This window comes from Dipodomys spectabilis, unplaced genomic scaffold (genome assembly GCF_019054845.1).
Source record: "Dipodomys spectabilis isolate Male_0828 unplaced genomic scaffold, ASM1905484v1 ptg000234l, whole genome shotgun sequence".
Lineage (NCBI taxonomy): Eukaryota > Metazoa > Chordata > Mammalia > Rodentia > Heteromyidae > Dipodomys > Dipodomys spectabilis.
The window spans coordinates 6242559-6256154 of record NW_024870911.1 but is presented as its reverse complement, the minus strand read 5'-3'; the positions used below and the strand labels follow the sequence as shown (position 1 = coordinate 6256154).

Genomic DNA, 13596 nt, shown 5'->3' with positions numbered 1-13596 from the left:
TTTAACTACAAAATCATGTCATCTGCAAAGAGGAAGAGTTTTACTTCTTCTTTCCCTATTTGGATCCCCTTTATGTTTTCCTCTTGCCTTATTGATGTAGCTAGGCATTCTAATACTAAATTGAAGAGAAGTAGAGAGAGTGGACATCCTTGTTTCATTCTTGAGTTTAGTGGAAATGGCTTTAGTTTTTCACCATTAAGTATAATGCTGGCTGTAGGTTTGTCATATACAGCCTTTATTGTATTGAGGAATGTTCCATGGATTCCTAATTTTTCCAGAAGTTTCATCATAAAAAGGTGTTGGATATTGTCAAATGCTTTTTCTGCATCTATTGAGATAACCATGTGGTTCTTATTCTTGCTCTTGTTGATGTGATGAGTTAAATTAATGATTTGCATATATTGAACCAGCTTTGCCTCCTGAAATGAATCCTGCTTGATCGTGGTGTATGATTTTTTGGATGAATTGTTGAAGTCGATTGGCCAAAAAGTTGCATCAATGTTGATCAAAGAAATGGGTCTATAGTTTTCCCTGAAATGAATCCTGTTTGATCATGGTGCATGAATTTTTGGATGAATTGTTGAAGTCGATTGGCCAAAATTTTGCATTGATGTTCATCAAAGAAATGGGTCTATAGTTCTCTTTCTTTGTGAGGCCCTGCCTGGTTTTGGGATGAGGGTTATGATGGCTTCATAGAAAGAGTTCGGTAGTGAACTTTTTCTTTCAATTTCATTGAAGAGTTGAAGGAGTATTGGTGTGAGCTCTGCTTTGAAGGCCTTGTGCAATTCTACTGTAAATCCATCTGGTCCTGGGCTTTTCTTAGATGGGAGGTCTCTTATTGCTGTTTCTATTTCAGTGCTTGATATGGGCCTGTTAAGTTGGTTTAACTCATCTTAGTTTAGTTTTGGCATGTCAATATTCACTAGAAAATCATCCATTTCTTTCAGGTTCTCAAATTTATTAGCATAAAGGTTTGAGAAGTATTCCCTTATAATGTTCTGGGTCTTGGTTGTTCTGTGGTGATGTTTACATTCTCATTTCTAAGTTTGTTTATTTGGTTGTGTTCTCTTCTTTTTCTGATAAGATTTACTAAGGGTCTGTCAATTTTGTTAATTTTTTCGAAGAACCAACTCTTTGTTTTGTTGATTTTTCTATTTTTTGAATTCTAATTCATTTAATTCTGATATAATTTTAATTATCTCCATCTACTGGATTGGGGTTTAGCTTGCTGCTCTTTTTCAAGGAGATTAAGATGTCTCATTAAATTGTTGGTTTCAGATCTCTCCAATTTGTTGATGTAGGAGCTCAGAGCTATAAACTTGCCTCTGAGTACTGCCTTTGCTGTGTCCCAGAGGAGCTGGTAATTTGTGTGTTCATTTTTGAATATCATGAACATTTGAATTTCCTTTCTAATCTCTTCCATGACCCATTGGTGATTCAACAGTGTGTTGTTCAGTCTCCATGTGTTACAGGGCTTTCTTTGGTGGCTTTTGTTGTTGAGTTCTACTTTTATTCCCTTGTGGTCTGAGAGAATGCAGGGCATAACTTCAATGTTTCTGAATTTGAACAAGTTTGCTTTGTGACCTAAAATGTGATCTATTTTGGAAAGTGTTCCATGTGCTGCTGAGAAAAATGAGTATTCTGATGCTGCTGGGTGAAATATTCAATAGATATCTGTTAAATCTGGTTGATCTATGCAGTTGTTTAGAACTGCAGTTTCTCTGTTGAGTTTTTGCCAGGTTGATCTATCTAGTGGGGATAGTGATGTGTTAAAGTTCTCAATAATTAATGTCTTTGGATCTATGTGAGATTTGAGGTGAAGTATTGTTTCTTAGATGAACTTGGGTGCTCTGTTGTTTGGTGAATAGATAATTAGAGTTGTAATATCCTCCTGAAGGAGAGATCCCTTAATTAGTATGTACCGACCTTCTTTATGTCCTCTCACTAATTTTAATTTGAAGTCTATTTTATCTGTTTATAGGGATAGTTTGCTTAGTAGATTTTCAGAATGTGTTTGTTTTTATGGGCAAGGTGTGACTCTTGAAGGCAGCAGATCGAAGAATTTTGCTTTTTAATCCAACTAGATAGTCTATGTTGCTTAATAGGAGAGTTTAGTCCAATAAGTTTGAGAGTTAGGACAGAGAGGTGTTTGGTAGTTCCTGCCATGTTATCCACCTTCTTGGGGACTGCAACTGCTGGGTTCTTCCTATAGTTCTTGAATTCTAAGTTTGAGTGTGGTTTCTTGGCCTTTATTGTGGTGTCGTTGGTTTTCTATGTGTAGGACATTTTTAAGTATCTTTTGTAGGGCTGGTTTGGTGGAGATATATTGTTTCAGTTTTTCTTTACTCTGGAAGTTTTTATTTGACCTTTTGTTATGAAGGTGAGTTTAGCTGGGTACAATATTCTTGGTTGATAGTTGTTTGTCTTTAGGGCATGACATACATCATTCCAGGCTCTTCTTGCTTTAATTGTCTCTGCTGAGAAATCTGAGGTTATTCTAATTAGTTTCCTTTTATAGGTGATTGATATTTTCTCCTTGAAAGCTTTAAGGATGCTTTCCTTGATCTAAATTGATCCTGTACGGATTTATAATGTGACGGTGGTATGTCCTGTTCTGGTCTGGTCTATTTGGGGCTCCAAAAGCTTCTTGTATCTAAATGGGCCTATCTTTTTGCATGTTTGGGAAGTTCTCTGCTAGGATCCCGTTAAACAAATTTCCTAGACCATTAGCTTCTGTTTCTAGGTGCTCCTCTACACCCATTATCCTCAGATTAGGCCTTCTATGGTGTCTTCCAAATGTTGAATAGATCTATCATATTTTTTGGTTTTGTCTTGGATAGTTGTGTGTTCTTTCTCTATAATATCTAGGTTGTCATCAATCCCTGAGATTCTATTTTCTGCATGGCCTACTTTGTTTTTTATTTCATTTTCTTCTAATTGGTTGGCTTTAATGGCTTCAAATTCTTTGTTGGATCTTTGTTTTAGATCTTGTATGAACTTCTTTACTTCCCTAATTTGGTGTTCAGTATTTATTCTCAAATCACTTTGTTGATTGGTAATAGTTTCCTTGGATTCCCTTTCCTTCTGATGGGCTCCCTTCAGCATTCCCTTTGTGGTCTCCCTGGTTTCCTTCAGCTGTCTGTTTATGGATTCCATGAATGCCTCTATTGTTTTTTGTCTTCTCTTCCTGCTCATGCAATTCCTGTATTACTCTTTGATTAGCTTCCTTATACTCACACCATTCCTATATTTCTCTTTGACTGTTCTCAGCCTGCTCACACAATTTCTTTCTTTCTCTGTTCTCAGCCTGCTCATGCAAGTCCTGTATTTCTTTTTGACTGTTCTCAGCCTGCTCACGAAATTCCTGTCTTTCTTTTTGACTCTTCTCAGCTTGCTCATGCAATTCTTATATTAATCTTTGAGTAGTTTTCCCATTCTTAGGAGATTCTTGTAGTAAGTTTTGATTAGCCTCATCATGCTCGTGAAGTTCTTGTATTAATCTTTAGTTTGCCTTGTCTCACTCCCTATCATGCTCACACTGAGTCCTTTGCAGGTTTTCATCTTTTCATTCACCATGTTTACCAGTAGTGTTTGTAGAGCTTTTTGGGACCCCTCTCCTCTGGATTATTCATTAACTCTTTTGTCACCTGATTATCTTGACTGGGATTTGAGATGCCTGGTCTTGCCATTTTTGTGTGTGTGTGTGTGTTTCTCTAGCTAGTTCTGCCCATTTGGTATGAAAGTAATACCAATTTTGTGCTAGAACACTGTATTAAGGTAAGCATCAACCAGAGTCCTGTAGTTGCACAGTCAAAATGGCTGCAGATACAATGTAGTTCAACATATACAATCTGTTCAACATCAAATGAGTATGGATTAATGGGCTAAGAACATTAACGAGGAATTCAGCAAACCAGAAATTATTAGGTTTAGGGAGAATTGTGGGGAAAAATAGGATTAGAGGGATTTGGAGAGGTAAAAGGAGAGTGAATTTAACCAAGTCCTAATCTCATAGAGGGAAATGGATAGGACAGATGATAGGAGAAAGATTTAAAAAAGCAAGAAAATACGGAAAAAATTTTAAATTTAAAAAATGAAGCACTTAATATTATATAAGTATAGAGAAATAATATTGAGAAAAGAGAGGAGAGGGTGAGAGGATTGGAAAGATAAAAAGGAAAAATGAAAATACAAAAAATAAAAATTCTTAAAATTGGAATAGTTGAAAGTTATATAGGTATAAAGAAATAATACTACTAGTAAGGAAGTTAAGCCTAAGAGGTGGTGAATTGAGTAATAAATTTCTGAGTTAAGTATGTACACAATGAAGGAAAAGGTCTAATAATCAACGACAGGGATATATCTGGGCATGAGAAGAACAGTAATTAATTCATGCAAAAAAAAGTTTAAAAGAGATACACACACACACCTAAAATAGAAATTATAAAAGAAAAAATTAATTTTTTTTAAAGAATTAGGTAGAAAAATGAGTTATCTGATTTTTTTTTTGCTGGGGGTGGGGGGTAGATCTTGTATCTCCCTTATTTCCATAACCAGTTTGGTTTTCCTGTGGCTTGATTGGTTTCTTAATTCAGTTTGTTTGTGCAGGCAGAAAAATGTTCTGCCTTACCCTGGACTTTGTGATCCTTCTCCTAGTATAGTTCAGTGGGAGGGAGATCTGCTATGAGTATCACAAAAGAGGGAGATCGCTGTTTCCTCTAGTATGGAGTTACTGTGATGAGGCTAAGTTCTTGGAAGAGTTAAGGTCTTTCAGCAATCAGTAGCTTTTCCCGAGAGGCTAGCTCCTATGACACTCACAGAGCCCAACTTGGAGCCATCCTCAAGGCTTATATTTATTGAGTTTCAATTGTTTGTCTAGGCTGCAGTGGGGAGGGGCAGCCTCTGACTGCTTACCCGGTGAAGAAAGTCACTCCTCTGGGGGTGGAGCTTCCTTTGCCTAGTGGAGCTGAGCTTGGCAGGTCAGGTCAGGTTCCTGTGACCTGGTGACTGGATCCAATTATATTCTTTCAAGGCCTGAGTTGGAGCTAGCTTCTGGGCCTGGCCTTTGTCAGTATCAAAGATGGGGATCCTTTCCAGTGGTGAGGGATAGGCTACTGATCCAACGCTGCTCCATAAGAAGGAGTGAGGATGCCAGGGTTCTACTCATGCCAGACTTTTGGTTCCTGGGCTGTCCCTGGTCTGCGATTATGATGAAGATTTCTGCACCTTGTTAGTTCTTGCTGGTGGTAAGTAGGATCCACTCACAAGCTTCATCTGGAGCCCTTGTCCCAGACTTTCTCTGTTGGTATGGTGGCCACAGCTGCAGCTGTGGCTACTGGCAAGTGCTCAGATCTGTCTCCTTGACCAAGCTGCCTGGATTTCCCTCTCTGGCCAAACTCTCTGTACTGTGATGGCACACTTGGTGTGATTCTCTAGCCTAGGACTGTTCACTGGAACACTAAAACTGCTTTCTATGGGAGAGCTTGTTTATCCTCCAGCTTCTCTTCCTCCATTTTCCTCCAGTCTCTGTGTAGATCATTTCTAACATATTGCCTTATATATGTCACTGTCCCATTGGTTCCCCTTTGTTTTTTGTCTCACTATTCTATCATTCCCCTCTCTTCTCTAATTCAAATAAATGTGTATATAACACCAGAGTACCAAAATCAAATACAGTGACAATAGGAGAAAGAACATACAAAATAAACTAAAAATCACATAGTACATTAAAAAAGAACAACAACAAAGAAAACCTCTTGTGTCCATGTTTTTGAGTTCAGATAGCTTAGCATCATCTTATATGGTCATTTTTACGTAGCTATAATCTATTCTGTTCATTTGATAAGATTATCCTAGATGTATAGTAATTATTGCAAATAAGGGAAACCATGAGACCTGTGTTTCTTTGGGCCTGGCTTACTTCACTTAATGTGATTTTTTCCAAGTCTTTCCATTTTCTAACAAATAGGGTGGTGTTATTCTTTCTGATAGAGGCATAGAATTCCATTGTATATAAATATACCACATTTTCTTGATCCATTCATCTACTGAGGGGCATTTGGGTTGGTTCCATATCTTAACTATGGTGCATAATGCTGTGATAAACATAGTTGTGCTGATAGCTTTAGTATAACCTTGTTTGAAATCATTGGAGTAAATGCCCAGAATTGGGATTCCTGGCATAGGGGAGCTCTGTGTGTAATCTTTTGAGGAGCCACCACACTGCTTTCCAGAGTGGTTGAACAAGTTTACACTCCTACCAGCAGTGCAGTATGGTTCCCTTTTGGCCATATCTCCTCCAGCATCTGTTGTTATTAGAGTTCTTGATTATAGCCATTTTAACTGGGGTGAGATGGAATCTCAATGTTGTTTTGATTTGCATTTCTTTTATAGCCAGAGAGATCGAGCATTTCCTCATTTGTCTATTGGCCATTCTTATTTCTTCTTCAGAGAAGTCTCTCTTTAAGTCTTTCACCCACTTATTAATCGGCGGTTGTTTTTTGAGGATTTGTTTTTTGGGGATTTAATTTTCTGAGTTGTAAGTTTATTTTATATGAGGCCCTTGTTGTTTTGTGGCAAGTAAGATCTTCTCCCAATCTGTGGACTTTCTATTGATCTTGCTAGCTATGTCCTTTGCTATGCAGAAACTCTGCAGTTTCATACAATCCCATTTGTCCAACCTTTCTTTCATTTGTTATGTTTCTAGGTCTTTATTAAGAAAATTTCAGCCTGTGCCAAGGAGTCTTATTCCTTCCTGCAATAATTTCAGGGTGTCTGCTTTGACTTCAAGGTCTTTGATCCATTTGGAGTTGATTCTGAAGCAGAGTTATATATAAGGATCTAACTTTAGTTTTCTATAGACATTTAACCAATTTTGCCAGTACCAAATACTGAAGAGGCTTTCTCCCATCCTATTGTTTTTGGCTCTCTTATTGAAGATTAGGTGGCTATAGGTCTGCAGATTCATTTCTGGGTTTTCAATTCTATTCCATTGGTCCTCAGATCTCTTCTTGTGCCAGTACCAAGTTGTTTTGATTAATATGGCTTTGTAATAGAGTTTGAAGTTTGGTATTGATATTCTTCCTTCACTGTTCTTTGTGCTAAGGATTGCTGTTTGGGGTCTTTTATTATTCCATATGAATTTTTGGATTGCTTCTCCTATTTCATTAAAAAGTGAGGTTGGGATTTTGATGGGTATTGCATTGAATTTATAGATAGCCTTTGGCAGTATTGCCATTTTCATGATGTTAATCCTCCCAATCAGGATTCATTTCAGGGTGAGAAGGTGGTTCAATATAGGCAAATCAATTAATGCAATTCATCACATCAATAAGGATGTGTACCACATGATTACCTCAATAGATGCAGAATTTGAAAAGATCCTACGCCCTTTATGATAAAAGCTTTGAAAATCTAGCAATCCATGGAACAGTCTTCAATATAATAAAGGTTGTGTATGACAAACCTCCAGCCAGCATTATACTTAATTGTTAAGAGCTAGAGCCAATTCCTCTAAACTCAGGATGAGTCAAGGATGTCTGCTCTGTACTCTGACTTCTGTACTTTCTATTCTGCTATCATGTATCTGTCTGTCTGTAGGTAGATGTGTCATAGTATTCTCTTGCTTAATGTAATTTAAGATTTTCATTATCCTGTTATTTTTATATTCCTTCAAAGTATTCTAATGATCATTGTTGCTTTATCTCTTTCAATAAGTTTACTGTTTCTGGAATGTTTAGTACAAAAAAAGCCTACAACACATTTTAAGTGACTAGTCAATGTTACATTGCAATGTCAAAACTACTGATGATTGACTTTCATACACACAAAGGTAAACATAGATTCTTATTTTTTATTCAATGTTCAAACATTTCTGTATCCACTGACTTGTAGGTTTGAAAGGAAGTTAAAATCTTATTCATCACCTAGAAATGTTTGACTTCATCTTGCCAAATAGTTACTATACTAAGACTTCAATAGCTCTCTTTTTACACAAAATGAATAAGTGAATGACTAATTTCTAAAACCACACGCAATATCCTTTGCATTAGTTTTTGTAATTCTGCAAGCAAAATTCCATTCACTTAATATATGAATGTATTTGTGGAAAAGACGAATAGTGAAATAACTAAGGAACCATTCTTATTTGAAGAGAGAATTGACATATGTAGACTGCTAATAACATCTTAGGACTTCAGGGCTAATGGTGTCCCAAGAAGTCATGCTTCCTCCATGAATCCTAAAGCAGAAAGTCTGCACTTACCTCTTAAGCTTGGATCATTGTCATTACAGTCTGCTTGAAGTAGAAATATAAGCCTTATTCTGAACTGGGATAGGAACTGAGCCCTTGTCCCGATCATCAATATTGGAAAAAAATGTCAATTAATACCATGAATGGTTAGACTTTTCTGATCAATGAAAATCAAATTATAGTTGAGTGTTGGACCCTATAGTGTTTCTTTACTTTCCCGTTCTTGTAATTCTAGCAACACTGTACCTCCTGTACTCTCTGGGATAGCATCACTAAAATATACAAATTAATATTTCATAAATCTCATTATTCCCAGCTTCACCCATTTAAGTATTAAAAAACCATGAAGGATAATTTTGGAAGCTAAGTCTAAAACTGTATGTTTGCATCCTGGCCTTATGCCGAACCAGTGTTACATGACATGTTAAAATCAAATTTGGATACAGATTGGTTATAAAAGGTATTCATAACACTTGACAATGTTGATAAATTTGTGGTGCTCAGTGGAGACTGGACATCACAGGTGTCTAAATGGAAGTCACTCTTTGCTTTCTGTGAATGGACAACAGAAATTGAGTCTGTCACAGATGCTATGATTTTTATTTCAGAAAATTTGTTTCCCTGACTCTAATTATCCCCAAAGCACCTCAGTCTATATAAAGCACTGGAAAGAGCCAGCATTTTTTTTTCAATTTCAGTACTTTGATATGTTAAGTTTTTTTTTTAAAAATCTACTACAAGTTGTCAGGAAAAAGTAATTTCAAATTAGGAAGAGGCTCTTCTCTTTATAAGATACTGTTTTCAGCTAAGTTTTACACTTGGAAATCAGAAAGAAATAATACCAAGCCATCATTTAATAACATAGTGAGAATTAGACAGACTATTTTTTAGAATGAATCATGAAATCAGAAATATGTTAAGTTTACCCACTTAGGGTAGAAAATGGGAAAATAGGAAACCCTAAGCATAAAAATATTAAATAATCTTAAGAATGCCTTTTTCTTATCAAATATTAATGTGTGAATCTGTCACTATTGTAATCTGTGGTTATTTACATAGAGACCAAGGGATTAGAGACACATTGTAGAGGAAGTACAATTCTGCTTCATATGAGCATGGATAAACCAGGAATTTCTTTTTCCCTAAAAGAGAATATTGCTTTTTCAACAATTCAACACAAAAAGTGATAGGGGAACCTGTTCTATCTATTTCAAAAGTAGTTTCTTCAAAATTGACTGAAGGAAACCAGCTCAATTAGGATACCTTTGACTGTAGAAATCTCTAAGAAGTGATGCTAGCTCTGAAAATCCTTGATAATAGACTAGTATTGTTGGATGACTTAATTAGGAAATATAGTATCACTAGATTTCTTTGGGATATTTTAAAATGGGACTCCAAATCATTTTGCATGTCTTTCTCTTTGTATTAATGCAATTCCAACTCAGGGAATGGTTAATTGAACTGAGAAATAAATGTGTTTACTGGTAATTGCTTAACCTTTGAATTGTAATTACAATTTTATATTCTTGTAGGATTATTTAACCATTCATAAGTATGGCAATGCAGCCAGAAATGATCTCTGGAATACATTATCAGAGGTAATGTATAGGAAGCTGAAATATCAAAATGTCTTCTAGAACATTTGAATTGAATTCATGAAACATTATTAACTTTTATTGATGCTAGCAGTTTATCTTTACTTTTATATTTCTTCCTTTGTTCATATTGTTTTCTTGCTTTATCTTTGATATAACAAAAAATCATAGGTTCTAAATTTTTTTGTATTTCAATCTTTTTAATTGTGAAAATATTGTACAGATGGGTTACAATTACATGAGCAAGATAATGAGTACATTTCTTATCAAGCATTGTTGCCTCCTCCTTTATTTCCTCTTTCCATCCCTTCCCAACCACCCCCCCCCCACACCAAAGTTGTAAAGTTCGTTTTTCGACATAACGTCTTGTACATCTCATTGTTGCAATAGGTCCGTCCACCTGTATACCTATTTAAACAATTTGTTTTTTCCCTTCTCCTCCCCAGGCCCAAAGAAATATAGGTCCCATGGTTTCCCTCATTTGCAATAACTAGTATATGTCAAAGCAAGCAGAAATGGTCAGATAAGTTGATGTTAGGCGAAACGAACCCCAAGATAAGGACTCAAATGGTTTTTCTTTCTTGCTATTGTTTCTAATTTATTTATAAGATGATTTTTTTGTTGCTTTGTATGTCCCTCCCCCACGGTATAACCCCTGTTTTCTAAAGTTTTTTAGCTACAAATGATGGTAAAAATTATACCTTATATTACTTTAAAAAATGATAATATTTCTAAACTGTAATTTTTTTTGGTGCTGGTATTGGGGCTAGAATTCAGAGCTACATGCTTCCCCTCATCTATTTTGCTCAAGGATGTTGTTCTGTTACTGAATACACACCTCCATGTCTAACATACTGCTTAATTGGAGTTAAGTGTTTCTCAAATTTGTCTTCTTTGAACCAAAGAAGACTGGCTTTGAATCAAAATCTTTAGATCTCAGCCTCCTGATTAGCTATGATTACAGATATGAGCCATTGGTGCCCTGCCATTATTTTTTAAATGCAAATTTCATGTGGTGTCAGAGATCTGTGTTAAATATGAAAGTTTTAAGGATTTTTTTCTATGTGAGAGTGAATACTCTTGGCATACTAACTTTTGCTACAAGTAACATGCTACAATAATAAAGTATGTTTTATTCCCTACTATGTAAAACTTTTAATATTAATAGAACTTCCATGTATGCATAGATGAAGCAAAACTTAAGGCAAGAAGATTAATTTTGGTGACTCATCACCTTAGCTTCACTGATTTTAATCTTCTCATTTTTTAGGTAAAATATAAAGGTAAGAGTGAAAATATTAATTAAGTTCACATTAAATTCTTATAAAATTCATTTATATAATTCTGGTTGTAAAGGCTTTAAGGAGAAATGGAAAATATGTAAATATACAAGAGGTAATGGATCAGTGGACATTGCAGATGGGCTATCCTGTTATCACCATCTTGGGAAATACAACAACAGAACACAGAATAACAATTACCCAACAACATTTTATTTATGACATCGGCGCAAAAATTAAAGCAACTGAACTTCAAAATAACAGGTATGCCATTCTTTTTTCATGGAAAGTAGATAGTTTAATATTTCACTTTGTAATGTATGTGTTCTAAAAAGCATTGATAGCATAATTCTGCAATATTGTGAGTGAAATAGAGTTTTGTTTGTTGGCACATAATGATTTTATTTTGTGCTTCTTTTTTTATTTTGTTCTTCTTTTACTCATTTTTCCTGGATATTTTAACTTGATGTGTTACTATTTCAGAAGACAAATCTTATATGATCAAAATTATTTGTAAAAGTATTCTGCCTTTCTATTTTTCTCCATAAAAGTTTCTTGAGCTAAATTCAAGGAAGTTAGAATGTTTGACAGTGAATTAAATAGAATGGAATAAAGGAGAGATTTATAGGACAAATGAAACCCAAACTAAACCGTGGAAAGCTAATTAAAATCAACAAAATTCTAAACTAAATAATGTTACAGTCTCAAAGAAAGATTATTTCTTAGTCTCAAAGAAAGATTAGACAGATATGTCACTTGGCACAAACTATGTATCAATACTACCTTTTCTTTTTCTTATGTTAAGATTTAAAATCACTAACCAGATAACAAAAACAGAATCTTCTTTTTTTCTTTTTTTATTGTGAAAATACCGTACAGAGGGGTTACAATGAGATGTACAAATCGTTATGTCAAAAATAGAATCTTGACTAATTACTTTTTGTTTGGAAATTTTTACTTAATAACTGATAATCATGAATGGTTTCTTCCTCTTCACTTTTGTATTTTCTATTTTTTGTTTTCTGCTTTATGTCTCTTCTTTTATAGGCAGAGCAAAAGAAAGATAGTAATACATTTATCAGTGAGTGTCATTTCTTATAAGATGTCACAGTAAGAGATTGGATGAAGAAAGTAGGATGAGAGAATAAAATTAATCAATAAAAGGAGATGTTTAGAGTAGGTTTGTAAAACTCTTTCTCATCACTAACTTTATCCACCACCGTTATCCAGGAGACCAAGAGCACACCGTTTACTTTGTCATTCCTAAGATGAAGAGAAAGCATTTCCAAATCAGCCAGTTTCAGTTTGGTTATAAAAAGAAATGATTGAGAAATTCATTGTTTTCTGGTGACTATATTTGGAACCTGGTTTAGGAATCCCTCGCAGTGTCTTAAATTCCCTTCACCACATAGTTATGGACTCTAATACAATATGTCTTTTCACCCCCCATGTATTAACTCCTGGCATATGGAGTCAACTTGCCACACTATCACCACCCTTCTCCATTTGAATGCCACAGTGCCTAAACCTTATAGATGGTGAATGCTTTTAATTATTCACTTCTGGTCCCAAGCAAAACATACTCAGGCATTGGCCCTGGCCCTACCAGAGAGCACATAAAAACTACTTGAGTGTGTCCAAGTTAGAACCAGATCAGACATTTGAGAATATTCAATTTGACATAAGCATTACTCCTACCCCAAACATACACAATATATTCTGAAAAAAGTACTTTGTCAATCTATAACATACATCAGATGTAGTAGTCATAAGTATTGTCCTTTAAAGATAAATAGATTTCCCTTGCTAGAGAAGCATGTGCAGTCATCTAGAGAGCTTCACATTTGCTGGAACTGTAAAATCATATGGATGTTTTTGAACTCCAGGAACTTAGCATATTAACTATTAACAAGGAGGCATCACAGGACACCACACTAAGTCTCAACAATGATTATCTATATTAATATAATAGAACTTGTGATTCTATGTTGTATTCCAAGTTTATATCACTGTGATATTCCAGTCAACATTTTAATACTAATTCTTTCTGCCCTTGTCCATAATTTTTGTAGCTCATTATTATGCTAAATAAGCAGTTGATGCAGTAAGACTTATGCTAGAAATCCTAGAAGTTGTGGGTGTTTTCTGAGCCAGAACAATTAATTCTTTGTTTTCATCATGCTAAGGGACACTGGAATACAATTACATCATGTGTGTGGGGAACATTTTAATATATCCAGGAATTATATTTTTCCATGTGTGTAATAGTTGTATTACAGTGTAGAAGGGAGAGGTCTTTACATAATGAATAATTTCATGGTTAGTCCATGTATAACTGTGAAATTTCTGCTATAGTTTTGGTACTTTGGAAGCTGTGAGTCTGCCTTTTCATTTTATTATATTTAAAAATAAAGTTAGTTCGTTGCTCTGTTATGTAGTCTCCTCATATACCACAGTACACTTCCCAGTG

At 35.1% G+C, this 13596-nt stretch overlaps 1 protein-coding gene across 1 annotated transcript in view; it reads left to right on the top strand.

Annotated features, from left to right (window-relative positions):
- Positions 1 to 13596, top strand: part of Trhde (thyrotropin releasing hormone degrading enzyme) — a 388269-nt gene that overhangs the window by 281132 nt on the left and 93541 nt on the right. The window contains exons 8-9 of the mRNA XM_042698986.1: positions 9784 to 9849; positions 11203 to 11390. Coding sequence (XP_042554920.1) covers positions 9784 to 9849; positions 11203 to 11390 — 254 coding nt within the window. The remainder of the gene's footprint in view (positions 1 to 9783; positions 9850 to 11202; positions 11391 to 13596) is intronic.